At 42.9% G+C, this 24,925-nt stretch overlaps 1 protein-coding gene across 1 annotated transcript; it reads right to left on the bottom strand.

Moving 5' to 3' along the window:
- Nucleotides 1-10,260: 10,260 nt before the first annotated feature.
- Nucleotides 10,261-24,250, bottom strand: LOC144819653 (interleukin-8-like). Its single transcript, XM_078677462.1, has 4 exons — nucleotides 24,177-24,250; nucleotides 22,007-22,142; nucleotides 18,409-18,492; nucleotides 10,261-11,106 (listed from the first exon to the last, which is right to left on the bottom strand). Exons 1-4 carry the CDS (start codon nucleotides 24,244-24,246, stop codon nucleotides 11,091-11,093), a joined length of 306 nt encoding a protein of 101 aa, XP_078533588.1. The 5' UTR covers nucleotides 24,247-24,250; the 3' UTR covers nucleotides 10,261-11,090.
- Nucleotides 24,251-24,925: the final 675 nt, after the last annotated feature.

Below are 24,925 nucleotides of genomic sequence, written 5' to 3'. Positions count from 1 at the left end.
CATTTTGATGATCATTTTAGGTATACATAAAAGCTAGTAGCCGATTTTATTAATTGATTGGAAAATTACGATCTATTATCTTATATCAAAGATATTAATGTTTTACTTCAATTATTTGGAACTAAAATTGAACAAACATTATATATGATGTCCATGAAGGCAGATCAAAAATGCTTGTTTCCAGTCCAGGGAGGACCTGGCCTGGCAGTTCGGGCTGGACTGTTCCCATTTGGCACAGGGTCAAGACTGATTTGCATATGGCTGGGTTCAAACTGGAATGGCATGGGGAGCAAAAAACGAAGGATTTAGGCCCAGATCTCTGTACTGGGGTGAATGTATGGCATTGTTCTGCATTCTGTCCCTCAATTGTTGTTTTTGCATTTGTCACCCAGTTAGACTTGGCATCTTTCGGCGTGTTTCCCCTTAGTTTTTGCTTTCTGACCTCCTGGTTTTGACTGTTTGTGCTGGCGTAGTGTTTCTGCGCACGTTTCTCACTGCTGATCAGTGGTAAGGTGCAAGTGCCCCTGTGGTAAATTGTGTTATGGATTGGTGTTTCCATGATTGGATATTTGATTTACTTGTTAGTTCCTAGTAAAGTGCACTGAGTGCGCTAGGGCCAGTGAATAAAATGCTACTAGTGGGCCTGCAGCAATGATTGTGCCACACACGTGAGTAGCCATGAAAAGGTAACTCAGACTCGCCATTGCAGAGTCTGCGCGCAGTTTTTAACTGCCATGTAAACTTGGCCAGTGCACACACTTGCCAGTCCCTCACCATCCCTTTTCTTACACGTCAGCCACCCCTAAGGTAGGCCCAAAGTACCCCTTTGGGCTGGTTGCAGTGTATGTGAAAGGTAGGACATGCCCTGGTGTGTGTGGCATGTCCTGTTAGTGAATTACAGCCAATTTCGTTTTTCGATATTGCAAGGCTACCTCTTCCCCATAGGACAAAATGGGGAGTTTGTTTATAACATCTTATAAACATAACTAGCCCAGGGAATTATGTAGGAAAATAAAGTTTAGTATGTCTGAACTCAGAATCCAAAGATGCGTCTTTTAGTGAAGGTGATTTTTACATTATGTGTTTGAAAATACCACTTTAGAAAATACGTATTTTCTTGCTCAGTCATCCCGTGTGCCTCTGCTAGAATGTGGGTTGCCTGTCTGGGTTTTGGATGACAGAAGGCTGGGGACCAGGAGTGGCTCCGGATACTCTAAGTGGGTCAGGAAAGGGGTTAATAGACCTGGTCTGCAATTGGGGAAGGGAGTGGAGATTTCCTTGTACCTCAAAGGGCCTATCTGCCTCTGCCACTGATCTTGCCATCTCTGCCTCCTGCCAGGAAGTCACACTAGAAAAGGCAGAATTGGCTCTGGCTGGGCACAGACACTCTCTGCCTAGGAGATCAAAGAATTTGGGGATATAAATACTGGGGCCCAGACCCCTGAACTTTAGAACTCTTTTGGACCAAGAATACTGCCAAGAAGAAGAGCTGGAGAAACTGTGAGGTGAAACTACCACTTTGCTGTGTGTTTTGCTGTGTTGGCCTGCAGTGGCTGCTTCTGTCTTGGGCAGTGAAAGGACTGGACTGAACTTTCTGCAATCTACTTTTGTGAGTTTATCCAAGGGCTTGAGGTAGAGCTTTCCCACTGTTCAAGAAGTCTCAGGAACAGCATAGACTTCAAGCTCTACTGCCCTGGGGACTGTGTGTTTTGTGCTGCAACAGAAGAAAAGACAAGCCTACGCCGTCTATGACGCCGCTGCTGATACCATGTCCTAAAGGCACTGCAGAGGGCACCACTGCAACGCCGCACTGTGATCCTGGTCTCGCCGACGATGCCTGCTGATAATACCATCGAGCCGCTGCTCGCACCATGACCTATGGGCACTGCACTCCGCACTGCCTCGCTTCACGACAACGCCTTGGTATCCCCGACGCCACCGCTCCACGCCAAAAACTACACCGCTGCTTGCACCATGGTTCAAGGGTCCCGCTCGTGAATTTACATGACGCACCGCTCTCATCCCACACCGCAGCCTTGGCCTACCGACTCCATCACGATCAACTCCAGTTCGTCAGCTAACAACAGCACTTCAGCAAGGACGACGCCATTGCTTGCACTGCCACCTGCCAGCACCGCAAAGAGCACCACATTCATTCGCACCTCGACCCTGGTCTCACCGATGACACCATCTGGAGCCGCCACTGAGCCGTTGCCTGCACCGCGACCTGAAGGCACCGTTGCTGCACCTCTGCCCTTCGCACAAGAGCACCCGACGACTGCCGACACCAGTGCTCCTGATTTCAACAGAGAGGAGTTCGATCTGCAATGTGTGTGACTTCAAGGGCCCCAGCGACTGCTGCACCGACCTCCGGAACCGACGCCTGCGGATGCTGTGCTCTCGAAAGCTCAACAAGAGGTCGCCAATGCACTGCATTTCTAAAACGTAATGTTTGCGGGTCTTCCTCACATCGTAGCTGGCCCTCCGCCGCAGTCAGCCAGAACTGTTTGGATTTGTTTGCTGATAGACCCGGACGGTGCTATCGACATCAAGGAACTGTTTTTCAAGCATATTTTGATAACAAGATTTTTAAGTACTGTATTGTGGATTTTTATCCTTTGTGGTCTTGTCTTAAGTATATAAAAATATTGGATATTTTTCTAAACTAGTGTGGTGTCCTTTTGCAGTGCTTATACTGTATTACTATTGGCTATGTGAAAATGCTTTACACACTGCCTCTAAGATAAGCCTGACTGCGCGTGCCAAGCTACCAAGTGGGTAAACAGGGGTTATTGTTGGAGTGTAACTCCCTTATATTGACTAGAGTGGTGGTTTCTGCCTGGCTTTGGCACATGCCCTAGCCTACCAAAAATCCCAACTCTAACACTCCCCAAGTGGGACGGGTATGCCCAAATGTGGGTACTGTGCTCTCCATGCCACTGGAGTCAAGCTATCCTGACTTATACGGGGTGAAACCCCAAAACCGGTTCTAGGATGCTTGTTTCCAATCCATGGAGTACCTGGCCTGGCGGTTCAGGCTGGACTGTTCCCATCGGGTGCAGGGTAAAAACTGATTTGCATATGGCTGCGTTCGAACTGGAATGGCATGGGGAGCAAAAAAAAGATGGATTTAGGCCCAGATCTCTGTACTGGGGTGAATGTAGGACATTGCTTTTTGCTTAAAGGCAGACAATGCATTAATTGAAGACAGTAGGTGGGGGATCAGCATATATTATCTGCTCTTTTTCTCTGCAAGTCTTACCTCACGATCCATGATAAAGTAAGCTCCTTTCAATGAGTAAGACGTTTTTACAGATAATACTGGGCCAGCTGCCTTTTTTCACATCAGAGGATGTGAGCGACAGTTTCAACAGAGTTGAGGAACTTTTGTTTCTTTTTTGTACATTATCTCAAATTGTATAAACAAATTTAATTATAGTGCCATCTTATATTTCAACTTAGAAACTTGATAATACATTGTAACACACTTTGATATACCCATAGCTAAAAGCAAAGAATGATTAAGAACATCAGTGTGAACAACACCAATGTATAAATGTTTACTTTACACAATTTGTGATTCTCAGTCACAACTAGACTTCCCTCATGAATTTTAATTAGGCAGGTCTCTCTTTACGACCAATTGGGAATCACAAAAATCACAGGAATGGTGGCCTGCTGGGGTCAGCAGACAACCATGTATGACATTTCTTTTGCAATAAAGCATTTTTTTAATGCAGCCAGTTTTTCCTGAAGGAAAACACGATTTATGTAAATAAAATTCAAAAAAATAAACAAGAAATGTTTTCTTTACATTTTTTATGAGTAAGCAGTGGTCCCTTGTACACCTCAAACATTCATAAAGTGGAAGGAGTACCTTGAAGATCCCTTCCCATTTGCGAATGCATTATCACCTACTTGCAGTGGGATGTAAAATGCAAATATTTTACAACCGCATTTCGGTCACAAAACATTTACTCATGCCACTGAGATTCGGTATTAGGAAGGGATGCCCGAAACACTCCCATTCCTAATGCCAAATCGCAAAACAATAAAAGGTTAGCAAATCACAAATAGGGCTTTGTACATTTTATAAAGCCTTTTTATGCTCACACACGGGGTGATTCTGCGAATTGGCCCATTTGCGAACGTAAAAAAACTTTTTACATTTGGCCTTAAGATACTTTAAAGAAGAATTAGAACATTAGAATGTTGGGGGCTCCATTGTAGACAATGGAGTGTTTCATGCTTTTACGGGCCGGTAAAGGCACTAAGAGCAATATTCCAATGTTTTACAAAGCCCTCTCGGAGCTCGAGGGGATTTAAATCCCCTCGAGCTTCGAGAGGTCTTTGTTTTATTTGTTAGAACATTCTACCCTCCAGTGGCAGAATGTTGTAATAGCCTTATAGCCCTTCGTAGCAGGGCTATACTGGCTATTAAAGGCCTGGTCCCTTGTTAAAGTCCCTCGTCTGCGGCTCGGGCCTTTAATGAGGGAGCGGACTTTTAATAGCCGGTATAGCCCGCTACGGTGGGCTATAAGGCTATATTAAAATGCCTGCTGATATCCATATACAAGTGCTAAACAATTAAAAGCAGTTTTTTTGCTGCAAAACTTCAGATGTATTTTTAACCCTGTACATTAGTGTTGCCCCCATAACTACTATTGACAGCCATAGGGAGTTCAGAAAATGTACACTGTGTCTCAAATATATCATTGGAGTAGACTGGGCACTTCCTCTCCTGAGGAAGTCATACAAAGATGGAGTATTGCTCCTGATTTATTTACTTGTGATACTTCTCAGGATGATCAAAGCATGTTCCCAGCCTTAATTTGTACAATTCAGATTTTAAATTCCATCAATTGAATGACTGTTCATTGATTTTAAACTTGAGGCATCTGTATTTACGCCCTCAAACTTTAAAGGAGGTTACATTTACCAGACCCTGGTCAATCAACTTATTAGTGGAAACGCCATTTCTGGACGCTATGATACGACTGAAAAATGATGAACATTCTTTACAGTGAGTTTGTTAAGATTGCAGTTACTTTGATTTGATTTTAACCAAACTGTTATGCTGAAAATGTGTCTAATAAATGTACTGTTTACATTGAAGTTGAAATTACTAAGCAATGTGGTGGACAATGCTGATTAATACCTATCAAATCCTTAATCATGCTTTGATTTAATGCGGCATGAGGATTTTACCAAACAGATGCCCATAGACCAATTACCTGGTTTTAACTCTATTCTGCATCTTCATTATTGCATGTTCCGTATAATGCAGGTATTTGCAGATGATGGGCTCACCTCATTATTAAAGGAAGATGTTTTTAGCTTTTTTGATATGTTGATTACACACATTCCTTGAGACAAATTTTGTAGAGACCAATCTCTAAGAACATTATCTCCTGTAGTGGAAAAAGATGACTAATGATTTCATGCTACAGGCAGTTCTGTGCCTTAAAATAAGTCTAACTGAATGATTGAGACCAGTTGTAGAGCATGCAGCTTCTCCAAGGAGTGTCCCGGTGCCATTCTGAAAGAGCAACCAACTACTTCCTATACATTTAGAGCAAATAAATGTTTTTCAGTTCTTTCAGGAGCTGCTTTCACGTTGATTGTAGAACAAATAGAACGGGAGTTTGTTCAATCCCTGCGTGCTAAAACAGAAAAGGAACGACCTACAGCACTAGCCATGTGTGGTTTTGGAATCTGACCTAAAAAAAGACGGAGCAGACCTCAAAACTTTTGAGGGGGATTAAGAGATTCTCATTATCAAATAAGAAGGGTCTTGGCAGTAAAATCCACAATACGTGATTAGGGTTTTAAACAAATCCTTATTTAGGTCTCGCCTAGGCAGTTTTTGTGCTGTCTCTTCGAGACATGCTATATTGAGGTATGGAATCGAAGCTCCGCCCATTTCCTGCCCATCTTTTCAAATGGCTAACGTTGCTGTCCTTTCTAAGTGGTTGCTTTTCATTTGTAAATAGGCTTAGTAGTCCCTCCTTAGTACCGCATTGACTGCATTTGTAACCGCCCATGAGGACTGGACCTTTACTCTGTTGTTACTCGGTGTGTTTAATTTGCAGTCTGTAAGCACAATTGTTTTTAAATGACTTGCTCCTATTGCACACTGTAGGTGCTTTCCTGCAGGGGACCCCTTTTCAACTCTCTGCTCCTCATCACCGAAGATGGCTTTTCAAGCTTCTCATCGCTCAGGGGCGCTTTTGAACTCTCTGCTGTCTCCTCCCCATACCTTAATGTTTTAGCAAAGCACAGTGCAATACAAACAATGGCGTCCGCCGCATATTTTTTTTCACAGCAGCTGCTGGCCACGCACCACTCCTTACATGGGCGCATACAAACAATGGCGACCGCAGCTTTTTTCCATCACAGCAGGTTCCCTTGTATTTTAATTAATCATGTTTTTTCCACCAGCACCACACTCACACTTCAGCAGTGGCGCTGCGGCTTGAACAATGGTGGGCGCTTGTTTTGCTTATTTTCAGCACGCTTTCACTTTCACAAAGTCGGCACATGCCTTTCTTTTTGGCCGGCTCGTCTTTTTTTAAGATCCCGGTACTAGGAGCAGAGACAGCGTTGGTCCCTTCATAAATGAGGAGGTAAGCGAGGCATAAAGCAGCTTTCTTTGCTCTGACACTGCTCTCAGGACACCACCTCTGCTGTTTTGCTTGTTTTTCTTTGTTTCCAAGTGCCCCATGCCATGCTTGCATGTTAATAGAGGCAACACCACTTTCTTCAGATCAGCCACGTCTAAAGAAAGGGGTGCCATCGCCATTAAAATTAAAGCGCAGTTTGGGGCGCTTTTACAAAAAAGCATTTGCTTTTCAACTTTTGAAAAACAAATGCTTTTTCGTAAAAGCACCCCATACCACACTTTTATTTTAATGGCGACCGCGCCCCTTTCTTTAGCCCGGGACTTGTCTAAAGAAAGGGATGTGGCCTTGATTAATGTGCAAGCGTGGCATGGAGTGCTTGGAAACAAAAAATATTTGCAATGCAATAGGTCTTGTATTTGCGAGAATTTAAGCTATTGCCATTTGCAATGCAATAGCTCAAACTCTCGTAAATGCGATACCTATTGCATTACAAATACTTGTTTAATGGGTAGCCAGTGTGGTTCACACAGAACAGCAGAGGCAGAGTCTTTTTCTAGGCTTATAATAAGCCAGGTGTCTGCATTTTGAACAGGCTGCAGTTTTCAGAGCAAATAGTCAGGCAAGGGAATAGGTTTAATTTACTATCCAACACCTTCCCTACTATCCACGGGGACTGGAGTTGGAAGAGTAAATTAAACTATTCACTATCCAGCACCCCAAAGCACTATGCGTTGTAAAGGCATGCGTTGTAAAAACAGCGTTGTAAAGGCATGCGATGTAAAAGCATGCGTTGTAATGTCATACATCCTTTGCATACAATATGGTAGCCACTCCATGAGATTCAATGAGAGTCGCTAATGGAGCTGAATACATGTTAAACAGATTAGGGCTCAAAGAAGAGACCTGTGGTACTCCATATGCAAGACTCTTCTTGCACAATTACCACAAGGTTATGTCTGTGTAGGGTGCTCAGCAGAGTTATTCAGAAAAGTGTATTTCCAATTAGACATACTTTCCAGAATTTGGGCACACATGACCATCAGATTAGAATTTCAGTGGCATCCCAGTTTTATCACCCTCCATGAGAACACTGCATTTTGCTGCATTGTGGGTTACATTGTTTGCCTCCTCAACATGCAAACAGGCTATAATTAAACCTGGGAGTGCTATGGGGTATGAACTATCAACAATCCATTCACTCACATGGGAACCAAGGGAAATAAGTTAGGTACCCAGAGACATGCTGTCATAATGCACATTAGTGCATTCTAACTGCTTCCTGAAATTAGTTTATAATGCTTCCTATTTCCTATGGGCTATATGTGTGACAAGGCCCTCACTCAGCTGCTTCAATTGTCTAAAGAGTCAATTTTTATGGTCTGTCTTGAAAGCATACTTGTCCCTAGGCAATCATGTGAGTGTCACCAGGAGAGAGGCTTTGGCTCCGCCCACATGTTGGGAGTCAGGAGTGCATGTTTTGATTGGGCAGAAGCTGTGCGCTTCCACAAAAAGTGCTTACCGTCCATTCTTCTGTGATCATTTTGTTTATTTATCCAAGTGCCTGAGCTTGATCTTTCAGGAGCCCACACATGACATTATAATGGTATTAAAGTATCTTAGATGACTAGATTATATACTTTGTTTTTCCCTGGCAGCACCACATATATAAGGAGCGTAATCATTCCCCACATGGATTTTTAGGTCTGGCTTGATGGTGCTATTGTCACCTGACCTTTTAACCTTCACCAATATTATTCTACTATTATTTACTTCCAAACAAATACATACATATCCATTCCTAGATTATCTACTTGTAATGCTTCACATTACCATACAACTTTATTTTAAAGCCATACCAATGGCATTGACAATGCTTGTTTTTTTAACCTGCATTGTTTCCAAACAACAAAGACATTCACACTGCCAAAAGCAACCCATATGTCCAACATAGCAGCCCTGGCCTTCCCTTCTGACCATATGCCTATTTACCAAATGGTAAATAAATACTGGGTGCTTGTTTGCCTGTTCGAAACTCCTTCTCTAAATCAATGTTGAACAGTAGTCAGTGCGTCTACGGATTATACTGACTCCCTAATTTCCCTTAAAACATCCCAATGTTAACATCAAACATATCACTGGTAATGTCCAACATCTCACTGATAACGTCAAGAAGACATGGCATTAGTAACCAGGATCAGCCCTATCACCCTTTTTAAAGAAGGCAATGATTACACTGGAAGGGACTGGTAGTCTCACTCTATGGATTACCACCACTGAAAACCCTTCCAGTCAGTGGACGCCAGAGTTCCAGGCTGAGAGTATAGATGACTCTTGGGTTCCTGGGGCCTTCCTGGTAGTTGCGTTCCAAATCACCTTTTCCACTTCTCCACATGGCATTGCTGTCGCTCATACCCACAACGGGGAAGTGAGGGCAAGTTTTAGAGAAAACACATTAAAGAAGGGAATTGTGGAATAAATGGTACCTCTAACAGTGGAAACCTATCCTTCTTCCTCTTTTTTAGTAGGAGGGCAGCTCTGGGGTAGGATTAGAATTTGCCACTGAAAATGATGTGAATGTAGCACAAGAGCGGCAGAAATGCATTAGTTCAAAAACTGCTTTTAAATAAAACATGGGAACAGATTTCAGATGAAAGCAAGGGTAACTCTTAAGACCATGTGAGGCCTGTGTCACATAAAAGCACAGAAAAGGAGCAGTCCCAATTGGCTTAGGAGTATTCCAATTACATGCTTTCAACAGCACCTCTATAAAGATATCCGGGAACAAATTCTCTAAAAACAGTAAAGGTAAAGCTCCATAAATTATGGACATGCTAGGAATGGGCAATCTGTTGTGAAATGATGTGTTTCGGCAAATCATTCCTTACCAATGCAGGCCTTCAGTAGGTCATTAGAAAATGTTCTTCGTGTCTTACTTCAGAAATTACAAATTGAAAACAGATAGTTGCATTCACGATAGCAGACATAAATCAGATAATTTCCATTTAAAAACACATGTAGTAGACATAAAGTAACAGGTGTTTTGCTGCTTTCAAATGAGTTCAATGCCTTGGGAGCTTGAGGGAGTAGATGGAAAAAAGCAATTCACTCTTTCTTTTGAATGATTTTTCTGTGCTATGCTACCCACCTTTAATTTACCTGTGTTTTCCTTTTCCATGGAATTGGTCCCGGTCAATAAATCATTTTACTGTTACAGGTCTGTAAGAAGAGCGCCCTAGAAACCGGTCAATAAATCATTTTACTGTTACAGGTCTGTAAGAAGAGTGCCCTAGAAACCGGTCACCTGTTATCATCCAGCCACTATTTTCATATGTATCATGGAGGCTTTCAAAATCAAGATATGCCTTCAGAAGAGTTTCTTTAAAGACAAATCGTTATTTATATCTGCATGACCAATGAAACTAGCAAATGCAACCTAATTATTGGGCAAAAGCCAAACTCCATACCTAAAACATAACACTTGTGTACATGTTTCCCACAAGCACTCGCAAATCATCAATTATACTTGCCATGCCACTGCTAATTTTAAAATGCTTCTCCATTAGACTCTGCATGTAGCATGTATCTTTCATTAAAACCAAACCGAAACACATACATAAAAATAAAAAAAATGCTCAGTTTTAATCTGGAACAGGACAGCAGTGCGTTTAATGATCATAAATACACAAACATATACTAACATGATACAATCAAGTTAAAAATAACTTATGTTTAAATAATCTTAAAAACAATAATCAAGTGCATTGGATAAACAATCGAGAACATATAGACAATAAGTTAAATCAGTGCAGATGTCAATGAACAGGGAACAACACTGTTCAGAAAGTGGCATGCCACATTCAGCATTTTTTTTTTTAAACAAGATGGTGCATTTTTAAGGTAAGGTTAGTAAAAAAGACCGGAAATACCTTATTGGTAACATCTGCGACATGCACCAGGGTCTAATAATAAGTCTGCCTAGAACGCAGAAAATGCAAGTACCATTTCTATGGGTACAATTGCAAATATCTTATATCAAGACAAAATAGCTGGGTAATTGTCAATGCCCGCACTCAGGCCACATAGGTGCTTGCCTCTGGTGCCTTTTTCCCTTTCCATAGAATAGATTCCAGTGTTTACAATACTTCTTCCGGTGCTGATATCAATTTGGCCCAAACTCTGCGAGGTCTTCAAAGGCTCCACAATTCAGGCTACTGCCAAGTGCCAGGCCATAAACTTGAACGGTGAAAGGTTAAAACCTTCACCCATAAACATCAAGAACTGTCCCCAGGGCCAGCTGGGTATAATGTTTTGAAGAATGTTTTTCAAAATCATTGTGTAGCTTAGAATTAAGTTAATTTAAATATATTGTTTATATTATAAAAATAAATAAATATAAATATAACAACAATTAGAAAAAATCCCGTGCAAAGTTGTTGAGTCCTCTTTCTTTTTCTTTCCAGATTTTTATCACTGATTTTTGGCCCTGAAAAAGATTAAAAGAAGACTAGGTGTAAATGTGTTTATACAAAGCAAGCCTCACGCCAAACACAGAGACGTCAGTTCCGAGTTTAGGGCATTTCCCTCAACCCGACCAATCTCTTGCGAAATACATTTTATACGCCTGTTTTAAAAAGCATTTTTTTTGATTATCATCAATCCTAATAGGCTAGAGCAGGCAACATTTTGGAATAGAAAGCAAACTTCATCTTAATTTGCATCAATAATTGATTGCCTCAGATTCCTTTGAAGGCTGATTGTGTAATTCCTAAAAGGAAATTCCAAGTAAAACTGTTGTGATTTATTTTGAATACAAACGGTTTCCTATGAGTGCCAGAGGGATTCCTTTTGGCAAAATTCACGGACATTAGCCTCACCTTCGGATTTCTGGTAACCCTGCTGCCTGCTGCCGCTGTTGCCGCTACTACTGGCCGGACCCGCTTCGCGGGTCCCGCTGCGCGGTTAGCTGCGGCCGCCACACTGCATCTTCCATCAAGGGGTTGGGCGTTCCCACTGACCGGCAGGGCTGCGAGCTTGCAGCGGGGGACTCCAAGGACCAGGAGTCCCCGCGCGCCCGTCACCACCTGGGCTGCTCTCCCTGCCGGCTCCACCCCCTCATCCACCAATCTCATAGGCATAAAAGTGAAGTAACATCCCCGCTGCGCGGGAGCGCGCGGGAGGGCGCAGGGAGAAGCCCGGGACAAGGGCGGGACCGTTTGAGGCCGTTCGAGGACTAAGAGGACTGGCCTGGCCCACCTCCCTTGGTTCTTGCCACTGTCATCGTGCCTGGACTTTGAGATTAGTGAGTACTCTACAGAAATCATAACTGTCACACATTATGTGTACTCGGGGGAGTCGCAGTAAGACTGCGCTGGGTTTAACCAAGCCAAATGGTACCTTGGACGATTTTCTTGTAAAAACAAACTTGGCAATAGATGCGGAAATCACAAAAATGCAGAAGAGGGTTTCAATCGAGTTAGACGCTGCGCGCAGACTCTCCCAAACATTTGCTAATTCCAAAAAATCTTCCCTGGGAAACATTGCGTCTGCTGTATCCCCCCAACAGGCTTCATGCCCCCCCCCCCTTGTTGATTCTCGCCGACGTTCATCACCCCCCCCCTTCCTCCTCTCCACTACCATTAGACTCTTCCTTTATCTTCTCACCCATGACCTCCAAACCTAGTGAGGGCCAATTGCCTACTGAACAGGGAAACCCTACCACTTTGCCGGACATTTCTGCCCCTTTCTTTTCTGTAGCAAAAAGCAAACACCTAGATCGCCAAGGTCTGAAAAAGAAAAACAATGCAAAATTTGCTTATGCTCGCAAGAAAGCAAAAATTGCAAGGCAGCAGTTTTTCAATCATAGAAGAACTCTGCCCAACACAGGGGAGTTTAAACAAACATCACCTCCAGCTACTCAGTTAACAGGGGGTGATAGCAATCTTACTTATTTTAACTCTACTACTGCCCCCGTTTTAGAGAATCCTACCGTCCTTGGTGATAACTTAACAAGGGGAGGGCAAAATGAGCTAGGGAGGGACACTGATAAAGCGGGTGATGATGAAGACTTTCTCAAAACAGTCTGGGTTACGTTAAAACAACTATTGACACCTTTTGAACTCAGACTGTCACGCATTGAGAACCACCTTCTTGAAATGGATAAAACCTTAGTATCCCTGGCCACGCTTAGCCTAAAACAGCTAGAAGCAACACATCCTCATATCACTGAGGGTGCCCCCCAGGTTAGTAATGATGGCATCCAACCTGTATCAGCCTCTAACACTGGCATCCAAACGTCTCCAGTCTCCAAGGAGGCCCCCCTTGTTCCTTTAATTTTGCCCTCACCTTTACCCCCCCCATTACCCAAACCTACTCCAATTCCTAAACCCCGGACAATTGCAAATGTCGCTGCTCCTCCATCATCCAATCCACCAAAATCAGAGAAAAAACCTTCCAAAAAACAGGTGCAGCCCAAATCTTTTTCTAGAGCTGAGCAGAAGGCGAGCTACCCTATCACTCCCCTTTTAGAGCGTATACCTAACCCACACCAAAATCATCAGAACTTTTGCGGAGGCTATATTGACCTCCCCCCTGAGGCCGGGCCCTATGTTGTTATCTTGGCTGGGGTACCTCCGCTCCACCCTGACACTGTGGAAACCCAGTGGTCCTTAAAGAACAAAGTGATCTACTGGCTAAATGTCAACAGGCAGCTCCCTTACACCAACAGGGGTAGGGTCCTAATGGCCAGGAGAGTCCCATGGGTGGGTCGCACTTACAAATCGATACCAGGAGACTGCATCGTGGTGTCATTTGCAGACCCCCATACAGCCCATCTCATCACCACATGGGATCCATATGCGACTGAACAAGCCATTGTCACTAAACCCCTTACCTTTTTTTACCCTCCAAAACAGGTAGTAGAGTGTCCTGGGGCCTGGACCATAGCCCACAAACAGAGAGGGAAGGGGCATGGGCAGGGATGGCAACCCACTAACAACTGGTGGGAAGGAGCACCCACTAGGAACAGGTTTGAATGCCTAGATCAGGTGGACTGACTGGGAATCGTCGATCTCCCACCTCGGTCGAGTGACCAAAATCACTCAATGAATGCCAGTAGTAGTGATAAATCACCACTTATTGTTAACAATCCGAACCATTTGGTGGTGGAACAACCCTGCCCTGTTCAGCGCCCCCTCTCAGTGCGGGCCACACAACATCTAGATAGGGTACATTCCCAAGTCCCGGTAGACGTAACGGGGAACGGGGGCCAAACACATCAGGAAGTTAGCAAATTAAAGCACTCACTGTTATCCTGGAATGTAGCAGGTCTGGGCAATAAGATCATGCACACACCTTGGTTGGAGACCGTGCAGAAGCATGGCATACTTTGCCTGCAAGAAACTTGGCTTGCAGAGGAAAGGCACATCATGGGGTATCGAACATTCCATTCACCCGCTGCGCCCTCTCCACAGGGTCGCAATAAAGGGGGTTTGTGCATATACACCTCGAATGTAGGGGATATAAAGGTATATAACTTCCACTATGACCAATATTTCCAAATCCTTTCATTTAAATGGGGCACCACACAAAAGGTCATACTGGTGAATTTTTATAACAATATGCCAGTAAATGAAATGGAATTGATTTTGAATAAAATGTCAAACCACATCCATAAAGTGAGAGATCAAAACACGGGAGACCATACAGTTCTCTGGGTGGGAGACTTCAATTGTGCCATCTGCCCATTTTCTGAGTTAGGTTTGTGCGGCCTTACAGATCATGAGGAGGATGGCCCTTTCCACTTCTCACACACCAACCTGGGGTCTCTCCTTAAAAGTATTATATTCTCTTTTGATCTTACCTTCATTAATCAGGCATGCTCCCCCCCAGTTCCCTTTGCCCCAACATATAATGGAAGAGGCTGTGAAACTACAATCGACTTTGCACTGATATCCCCCACTAAACCCAATTTTATAACTTTTTGGGAGATAGGGGATGACCCAATGAGCGATCATTACCCTATTACCTTTGGGGTTAGGCTCTCAGAGGAGAAAGCAAAGGAATCTAGCGGTCCACTTTATCCACTAGAGGTCACCTTAACAAAGATAAACGGCTATGTGATAAAGTGGGAGAAATTGAACCCCACAATCTTCTTTCACAACCTCATATCATCTTGCTTTGCAGACATATTTGTCTGTTTAGAAGAAGATATTGATCCTAAGGCGATTATGGCAGCTTTCGCTAATATCCAGCTGTACATAAAAAATATTTTAACCAAGAGCCACAAAAAGAATGGGAAACACGCATGCGGGTGGTTTGACTCTAGGTGTACAGCTGCCCTAAAGAATTTGAAGAAAGCTTTAAATACCATTCCGAAAAACAGGGTTCTAATTTCCCAGGCCAGACGAGAGTATAAGAGGGAAATTAATCATCGGAAAGCAACTATGAAAAGGGAGGCCTGGGAAGCTTTGGGGGAAGCTGCCAGGAATAAGGACACTAACCTCTTCTGGAAAGTTATAAGATCAGTATACAACACAAAAGATACTGACAATTGCATAGATGTAGCAATCACGGCAGAGCTCTGGGTAGAACACTATGGCAAACTTTACACCAACAGCCAGGGGGACACCCAGAATCAACAAAAGGTAATCTCATCCTTGAATAAATCAACTCAGGATTATCAGTTAAGTGACCCCCCAGTATCCCCATACCCAATTGATCTGGTCTTTACCACCGTAGAAGTTGAAAATGCAATCAGGGAAAGCCCCCCAGGGAAAGCCCCTGGCCCCGACCACACACCAGTGGATCTTTATAAAACAAATCTGGAATTCTGGGCTCCCCTGTTAACTAACGTTTTAAATATGGGAAACAAATGTGGCTTAATTAACACCTGGTCAGACGCAATTGTAGTGCCCATCTTTAAAAAGGGAAATAGGGACGATCCTGCTTGCTACCGTCCTATATCGTTACTGGACGGCCTCATGAAAATCGCAGGAAGGATCGTCCTTAAGAGAATTCAGCACTGGGAGACAGAAAAAAAGGTCATCTCGGAACTCCAATATGGCTTCCGAAAGGGATTGGGTACCCAGGAACAATGTTTAAACCTGTCCTTATTGATTTCCAAATATACTGAGGCCAAAAAAGGGGACCAGTTTGTCACATTTGTTGACCTTAGCTCAGCATTCGATTGTGTGGATCATCTGCAGCTCTGGTCAACATTGGAACTTATTGGGGTGGACCCTATCATCGTCGTATTCATAAAAGAACTGTACAGAGATGCCGGTGCCAGAGTTAGGTTCGGGATCCAGGGGCAATGTACTCAGAAATTTGCCATAAATAGAGGGGTTAGGCAAGGCTGCATACTTGCGCCCCTTCTATTTAGCTTTTATATTAACTCTATTGTAGAGCATTTAATAAATCTGCCAAGTGACTATCCAGCCGTCAATGGTAGGCCTGTACCCATCCTATTATATGCCGACGACGCGGCAATTATGTCTAGGACTAAGCTAGGGTTGCAGAGAGCGGTAAGTGAATTCTCATCCTACATGGGGAAAAGAAATCTGAAAGTGAACATCTCCAAAACTTTTTCCATGCCATGCACCCAAAAAAACAAAAGGCCACAATGTTCGATATATCTCGACGAGCAAAGAATTGAGAGTACAGACACTTTTTGTTATTTGGGTGTTGTTTTTGAGAGGAAAGGAGCTTGGAAACATGCAGTATCTGCTAAGAAGCTTGCCTTTACCCGTGCTATTGGGGCCCTGGGAACTTTTGCAGCTAAAATTGGGGGCAAACCAACTGCCGAGATGTTACAGATCTATCAAGCCAAGTGTGTAGCGACAGTCACTTATGGAGCAGGCCTATGGGGCTTTGAAAATGTGTCCTCACTCCAAATTTGTGAGAATCTTTTTATTCGCTATTTACTAGGTGTGAGTAAATGTACTTCAACTTTTATTACCCACATTGAGACTGGCCTCAAATACCTTAGCGACACTATAAAGCTATCACCGTGCTTGCTTTGGCACAAAATCTGGACCACTATGGAATGCCAATTTAATAGAGAACTCATCACGGATTGTATGAACCTGGATGCTGCATCCAAAATCAAATGGCTACGACACGTCCGGCTGATGTTCTCTAAAATTGGACATCCTGAATACTATGATGACCCAGAGTCTCTAGAACATTTGTCTAGGCCAGCTCTCAAAAAACTTTTAATCACACACCTGGAAAGCGTTAGATGGGACACTGAGACACTCAAAAATACCACCCTGAGTTACCAAAAAATTACCCCTATTGAAGGTTTACAATTGTATCTCAGGACTGAAACTGCACCTTATCCTCGTATGCTTCTTACCAGGCTGCGTTTAGGCACTTTCTTCCGTATGGTCACTCTTCCAAAACAAAATGATTGGATTTCGCCGAATCTAATTTGCCCATGCGATGATCATTCACCACAAAGTAATATTCATATTATGTTTTTCTGTAATCTGTATTCTGCCCCAAGGAAATTGTTCCTCTTACCTCTGCTTAAACGCTGGGGCATAAGAACATGTAAAAATGCTTATTTGAAGTTACTCTTGTTAGATGAGGTGTATGTCATCTTTGTTGTTTCTCGCTTTTTAATGTCAGTGATGAAATACAGAAATTCTTTGATGTAAGCCTTACATGTTTAAATTTTACTAGACGCTTTACCATGAGGCCTCCGGTCATATCTTCATCATTGACTTTTTACATATGGAAAACTGTTTTATAGATTATTTATAAACTTCTCGATGGGGAAACCTTTTAAAATTTGTTGTATAAAATGTACTTGTATGCTTTTATGATTTCTGCAGATAAATCGAATAAAGCTAAATTTGATTTGATTTGATTTGAGTGCCAGAGGGCTTCAAGAAGTTAGTGACCCAGGTGAATACACATGAATGTGGCTGTCATAAAGAGAAGCCTATTTATCTGCTGTTGCTTCTTGAGGGTCAGAGCAGGAAACATTGATGATTGGCACAATTACTTTTCGGTGGTAAGCAATGCATTACATAATACACACATCTCTCACTCCCATATTATGAAAGCAGATTTGAGAAGGCGGTAATGTATGACAAGAATGCTCGTGCATATTTGATCTGCTGCATGTTTTTTGAGGTGGTTATGTGTTCTGTTGGTTATTTTGGACTGTTGTGTTTTTTGGGCTGCATTATTGCCCTGTATTTTTGTTGTGTGCTGTACTGCTGTTGTGTGGCACTTGGTTTTGACTGTTTTGTTGCAATCTGCCATTGTGTTTCAGTTCTGTTGTTTTTTTTGCTTTGTGATATATTATTTTTTGTGTTCAGTTGTGCTCCATATTTACTTTAGAGATATCAAAAAATGCTGCTGTATTCCCAGCCAGGGGAACAGAAGCATTTTAGGTTTCAGTGACAGACAGGCACTGTTTAAATTCATAACTAATCCACCTCTTTCACTATTTAAGACACTAGTCAGCCCAATTCAGTGGCTGACACCTGTCTTAAATTAGCACCTTTCAGGCTCATGTTATGTGTTCCCAGCCCTATTGTGTGTTCAATCTAAAACATTTAATAACCTTGAGCCGTATTATAACATGTGGTTGTGGATACGTCATGTAGACCTGAGGGATTCATTTTCCACCTCTTTGTCCCCAAACATCTTAAAGACAACAGCTTTTTTCAAAGTTGAGACTAGTTTCCTTGCTTGGGATGGAAATCAGACCACTTCTGGGTGGCAGAACACCTAACATCCAACACACTATTTCTAGAAAAGCACTGTATGTTACCTTTCCAGGATCCTCTTGATGATCTTTTCCACCCACTTAGCCGAGGGATCCAAACATACCGCCTGCCCAGACTTCAGCATGGCACTGTGCGGGGGGAAGACAAGAAAGTTATTTCAGAATATCAGTCAGCTGTGTCAGGTGATGTTGTCTATTATTTAATTTACAGTAATACTTTCAGAAATAATTATGTCTATAATGAATATTTCCAGAAACGTGAAAAATGTCCGGTTCAATCCAACAGTTTCAATTAGTAGTGCTAATTTGGACTTATGATCGCAAACCTAAGAGTAGGGAGATAATTAACAAGTTTCACTACTAGTGAGCTTAAGGATTCAGATGGCATGGCTCCATCTTCCATTCAAACTACTCACCTTGATTCATGAAGCTGTCATCATTACTTTCTCTATAATAGTTTTATATTATCTCATAAATATGTGGCGGACTACTTGTTTATGGTCAAGAATCCACAGGTCGGGCTTACTGGATTTAATGTATGAGATAAAATAACAGTCACTGGATATTGATCGGTGGTTATTTGCATTTTCTTTGTAACAATAAGTAAAACTCCTACTTGGTATGGCCCTTGAGATTTGTCAGCGAGTACTCAAGGTAGCTATTGCTTCTCTACAAGCACCACCTCGTATCTCAACAGGTACATAGATGGTACATTCTGCTGAATAATCCCTTTGTATTAAGGATAGCCCTTGCCTCTTAATTATGGTGAGTTTATAGAATATTGCTCAACTAAACGTTCATCATATTCAGGTCGTTTTACCATATTGGACTGTTCCTACATGTTGCTTGATACCTTCCCATAATGCAACTAAGATGAGCACATTTAATTCCCTGCTACTGACAAAATGTTCACTATAAAATTGGACCTACCCCACCCGCGGCCCGTGGAGGGAGTTACGGTGGGGCAGGGAGGCGGGGAGGGGCAGGGTGGAGGGTGCTAAAAACCGGCATATGGATAATTGCAGGTAAGTACACAATTTAATTAATAAAACGAAATTTGTAGCGCGCACAGCATCCCATTTTGCGATGCAGTGCGCGCTACGAAATTCGTTTTATTAATTAAACTGTGTACTTACCTGCAATTATCCATATGCCAGTTTTTTAGGTCCCTCCACCCTGCCCCTCCCCCTCCCCGCCTCCCTGCCCCACCGTAACTCCCTCCACGGGCCGCGGCTGACCTACCCTGGCAAAGTTAAATAAAACACAGGCAACACTAAGGGGTCCATTATGATGACGGGCGGACTTAGTCCGCCCGCCATCACATCGGGACTCGGGACCGCCCGCCTTAAGGGCGGGGGTCCCGATCAGGGCATTAGGATGCGCCCGCCTCACAGGCGGGCGCATCCTGTATGGGTGAAATTGCGGCGGGCGGAGCAGAAATCTCCGCCCGCTGCCATGTATAAAGTGCACGTTTTGCGTTTCAAAGTGCAACATGACAGGCACCGCGCGGTGCCTGCCATGTTGCACTTTGAAATGCGGGGGGTACCATAGGTACCCCCCATGTGCAACCCCCCAAGCCACGGACTCCCAGGGGGCCCGCAACGGGCCCCTGCAGGGAGTCATTGCATTGGTGAAAGGCAATTGTAATATGGCGGGCGGTGTCTAACAGACACCGCCACCATGTTACAGGTTTTCCGCCCCGGCCGCTAGGCGACCGGGGCGGAAAACAGGCGGGCGGTGTTTCGCACCGCCACGGTCCCCTCCGCCATCCTAATATGGCGGAGGGGAATTGTGCTGATGATGTCGGGCGGATTTCCTCCGCCAGGCTGGCGGTAGCCACCGCCAGCCTGGCGGAGGAAATCCGCCCGACATCATAATGGACCCCTTATATGGGATGAAGTAGCCCCATTGTATCTTTTCTAAATATAGTTACTGGTTGATAGAAATAATAACAATAAGCATAAATCATTATATTACGCGTGTTAAATGGGATGCTATTGTTTTGCATGATTTTTCAATTCCGACCATCATGCACATATAAAAGAACCACAAATCATTCAACAGTAGGATAAAGTCAAAATGGGGTCCCTGTGTTATATGTCTATTTTTTAGTTATCTCCTGAGCCTAGTACAAGAACAGAAATTAGTGGAATATGCAGAGAATCAGAGAAAGGGGAAATAGTGGTGACTGAAAAGGAATAGTCAGATCATAGTTAAAGGACAGATAGGATGAACCAATGTAGATGGGGCGTGGAGGTCGATATGTTTGGGATGCAAGCAGAGAATGGCTGTTCGTGGTGATTTTTTGGGTGAAAGCACAGATCTCAAGAAGTTTTTGAGAACTACATAGCAGAAATGATCCCACAGGAATCTTCCGTTTCTGGACCATATAATGCTAAAGGATTAAGAGTGCATATGAGTGCGAATCAATCAAGCAAATTTGCAGTTATATCGACACATCCCTTTCAGAAAGCCATCTTAAAATGTGAGGGCTTCCTGAGACAGGACTTGTTTTGTTGGAAGGGTCGTGGTTATAGGAGCATAGAAAAAGTTTGGCATTCCTGAGAAAATGCAATTACAATAGGCCAGTCTGGTGAGAACCACTGACTACACTATATCATTAATGTCTTGCTGAGGAATGAAAAGTTGTATCCTTCATATGAAACTAAGTTGATGATTGGCATTTCTCGACATGTTATATATGTATTTACATAAGGTGAGGTGGTTGTCTAGAATATAACCAAGATATTTCACTCTGTGAATATTGGTTGATTTAACTCCAAGAGTATTTGTGTAATCTTCTCATTTTCATTGAGGAACAGAAGAGGTGAAGTGCTATGGGAAATAACTCAGATTTGGAAGGTTGAATTAAAATGGTGTGAGGACAGCTAAGCCAGGACATTCTCTAGCATCTTCAGCAGATACCATCAGCAAAGGAGACCTTTAAAAAGTAAAGAGTGCTGGTTTGTTATAAGTGATGTATTGAGCTAGAACCTTTTGGGATGTCTCTGGGAGGTTCAAAATAGAAGTCAAATAGTCCAAGTGCTTGAATAGACCGTGGAGAGGCTTCTCGAGAAAGAGGCACTGGATAAGAGACTGTGTTGCCAGTAGTAATCCAGTCACATTCATTAGTGAGGTAGCAATCAAACCAATCAAAACACTTATCATCAAAACCCATGCAACCTCTTAAAGTTTGCCTAAGTAAGACAAGGTTTAAGGTGTGAAAGGCTGTCCATAGGTTGAACAAAATCAGAAGGCAAGGATCACTTTTATCAAAGACACATAAGGCATCATTGATAATTGTACAGTAGTTGCCTTGGTGCTTCAGCCAACTCTGACATCATATTGAAGGATGTCAAGAAAGGAATTATCAATGATAAACTCTTTTAGTAGGCTGGTAGTGTGAAACATCTGCTGTCTTCAGACAATCCCTTTGAAGTGTATGTTAAACATTTGGCATATTGTGAAGGCACAACTGATTCCAAGACAGGTGACAGCCAAGAAGTGAGTGCGAGTCCAGATGTCTCGCAGGAAATATAAGACTGCAGGCTTCCATTCCATCCAAAATGATCTGTGAAAGCTCAGTCAATATTAACAATTTGAATAGCAAGGTACAGCAAAAGGAAGTGCCTAAGATACTCACATGACTTCTATATTCGAACAGTGAGACCCGCTCTGGATGAGCTCCACGGTCTGAATGTGCTTGGGGTGGATAATTCTGGACTCGGTCTTTATGCACTGGCATCGCAGCTCCGTTCCCATTCTGGCCAATGACATGCCTGAAGAACAAGGAAGACTTCCATGAGTTTAAACAGGCATATTAAACACAGAGTATCAGCATGAGATCCCTATTTTAGCTCTATAAGGGATAACAATGTTTAGTAATCTCATTGTAGGTCTTAGATGTCAATTAAGAAAATGGGTTCCTGATTTATTCTTGCTGTGAGGTGAGAACCAGCAAATGTCAGGTGGACAACCAATGCCTGTAAATTAGGTTAACCTAAATGACACCACTGATAACATCACTGGTAAACAAGACACAGTCACAGACCTACACTTCCCTTTTATGACCCCCTCTTCCAAAAAAAAAAACATTTTCGGATACCAGCATCACAATATGGTAGATAGAGAAAAGTGTTCACCTGAGAACAGCCAATCAGATTCCACATCAGTTGAAAAAAATGACAATGAGGTTGGCACATTTGGCAGAGTTATTAACTGAATTGCCAATTAGGATCACTAGAAGGATGTGAATGGATCTTTTTTTATGAGGAATAGGCCACTGTAGATATGTGACTTTGCAGTTGGTCAAGTTACGCAAAAATATGGATTTAATGACATTGGTGTATGATCACCACCTGTTGCACGGCCGAAAATGTTTGTAGCTCAAATGAATCCAAAATTACAAAAAAAACAAAAAAATACATTTAAAAAATCCTGCAGCACATGTGATTCTACGAAGTGTAGACCCTTTGAAGAGTTTCATTTGCCAGTTAAAATGGGAAAATAGCACAACAGTACTGCCACAGAATGTGCCCCATTAGGCTGCTGCAAAATTACAAAACTATGGGGCTCATTACGATGGCGGTAGAACATCAGTCCGCCCGCCATCGTTGCAGTTTTGGGAATGCCTGCCGGTAAGGCAGCAGTACCGCTGAGTGAATTAAGATCTGGCGGGCGCATCCGGGGCCCTGATCATTGTGGACGGTGCTGCTGGCTGCAGCACCGTTGGCAACGCCAAAAATGCCAAGTGCTGCATTTCCATGCACAACGTGGCAGGCACCACGCGGTGCCTGCCACCTTGTGCATGGAAATGTAGGGGGGTACCATGGGTACCCCCTCAGTGTACATACACCCTCCCCCCACACAGAGGGGGCCCACAACGGGCCCCAGAACCCAGCCTCCGCCAGCCTCCACCAGCCTTTCTATGGCAGTTCCACCACTGACGCCAGGATTGTAATCTGGCAGGCAGTGCCATTTTAATTGTGACGATTGCTTGTGGTAGAAGCGTGGAGAGCGGTCTTTGTGACCGCCGCAGTCACAAGCAATTTCCCCTGCCATCCTAATGTGGAGTGGGATACGGGAGTCTGATTGCGGCCCGGCGGTGGCGTTCCCTCTGCCATCCTAATGAGCCCCTAAATTCGCTAGCTCTTTATGTGGTGTCCACAACATGTCCTATCTTAAATTTCAGATTTGTTAGTACTGTTACTGTAGGTCTGTCTACTTTAATGTTTGCATTTGATTTTATGGCCATTTTGTTTTATGCGAGTGTTTTATAACAGAATGTCCTGAAATAAAAATGTATTTAAAAAAAAAAAAAAATTGTGGTTTCCCCAAATATCTGCAGACTCGGTACTTTCCCACCCAGATATCTATACATCAATTCTCTAGATGTACACCAAATTAGGAAGCACACAAAAGAAACCATGCAAAATTGGTCATATTTCACGATGCATTTTTTGAGTGCTTATTCCAAAATTCATTGCGACTTAAACTGTAGAACTAACGTTTTGCACTTGCCCCCACCTGTATAACTGCCTCGCTCTACCCTCACACCAGTCACCAAAACTTTTATCAATCAAGCAAAAATAAAGAATACTTTTTAGGAAGTGTTGTGCAGATATATCAAAGTTAGTAACAAAATAAAATGTGCTTTTCCTATACAAAATCAATCCTAACCATAACTGCAAAGGCGTTTTTGCTGCCTTTCTTTTAATAAAATATGCATAGATGCACTCACACACACAAAAGACAATTACTAACAAGTCATTTACACATTGGAGAATCATCTACTAATATTTAACAGGCCTTACCTTCAGTCATAGCCACATAGTGCACGCAAATGGCTAAAACAGCAAGCATGCATTTTCCTGTGCTCCTCATGGTTGTGTAAGAGCTTGCTTCCTTTTAACTCTCTCCCCTAAGGCCACGCTGAAGTAAGTGCGTTCTCTGCTCTCTGAGGATATCTGTTCTCCCGTTTGGCGAAGGGGACTCATTTATAGTACACCCAGCACCGTGGGTGACACATCATGTTGGGATGACGCTGTAGGAATTTCCAACTATTCCAACACAAAGTCCCCTGTCACACGTGGGTGACGAGATTCAGAGACGATGCGTCCCCGTTAGTAAACAAAGGAAAAAAGAACATTTTGATTAAACGGCTGTTGCAAGCAAATTATCTTTTTATTTTCAAAGACATGTTTTCAATCACACACAACGCCTGTCTGCTTTTAAATGATAATGGCACGTCTGTTTTCGTACAGAGATATTTTTTAAACCAGGTCACGGCATTATTTAACTAACATAAGGTCATTGTGAATGGGGGAAATTCCCAATTTAAAGAATGGATATTTCCCAAGTTTCAAAAAGAGGGGAATATTAGACATCAATGTAGAAATACAATTGCATCCTGCTGTGTTTTTCAAACAAAAATAATGTTTTCGATGTTTCATCTCCATAACGGTACAAAGAGCATCCTATAACTTTATTAAGGTTTGCATCAATTATAGAAAATACATGTAAACCTTGGACGAGACACCGGTTTAAAATGTTGAAAAATGCA

Source organism: Lissotriton helveticus, chromosome 2_1, assembly GCF_964261635.1.
Source record: "Lissotriton helveticus chromosome 2_1, aLisHel1.1, whole genome shotgun sequence".
NCBI lineage: Eukaryota > Metazoa > Chordata > Amphibia > Caudata > Salamandridae > Lissotriton > Lissotriton helveticus.
This window is presented reverse-complemented; position numbering and strand designations above follow the sequence as displayed.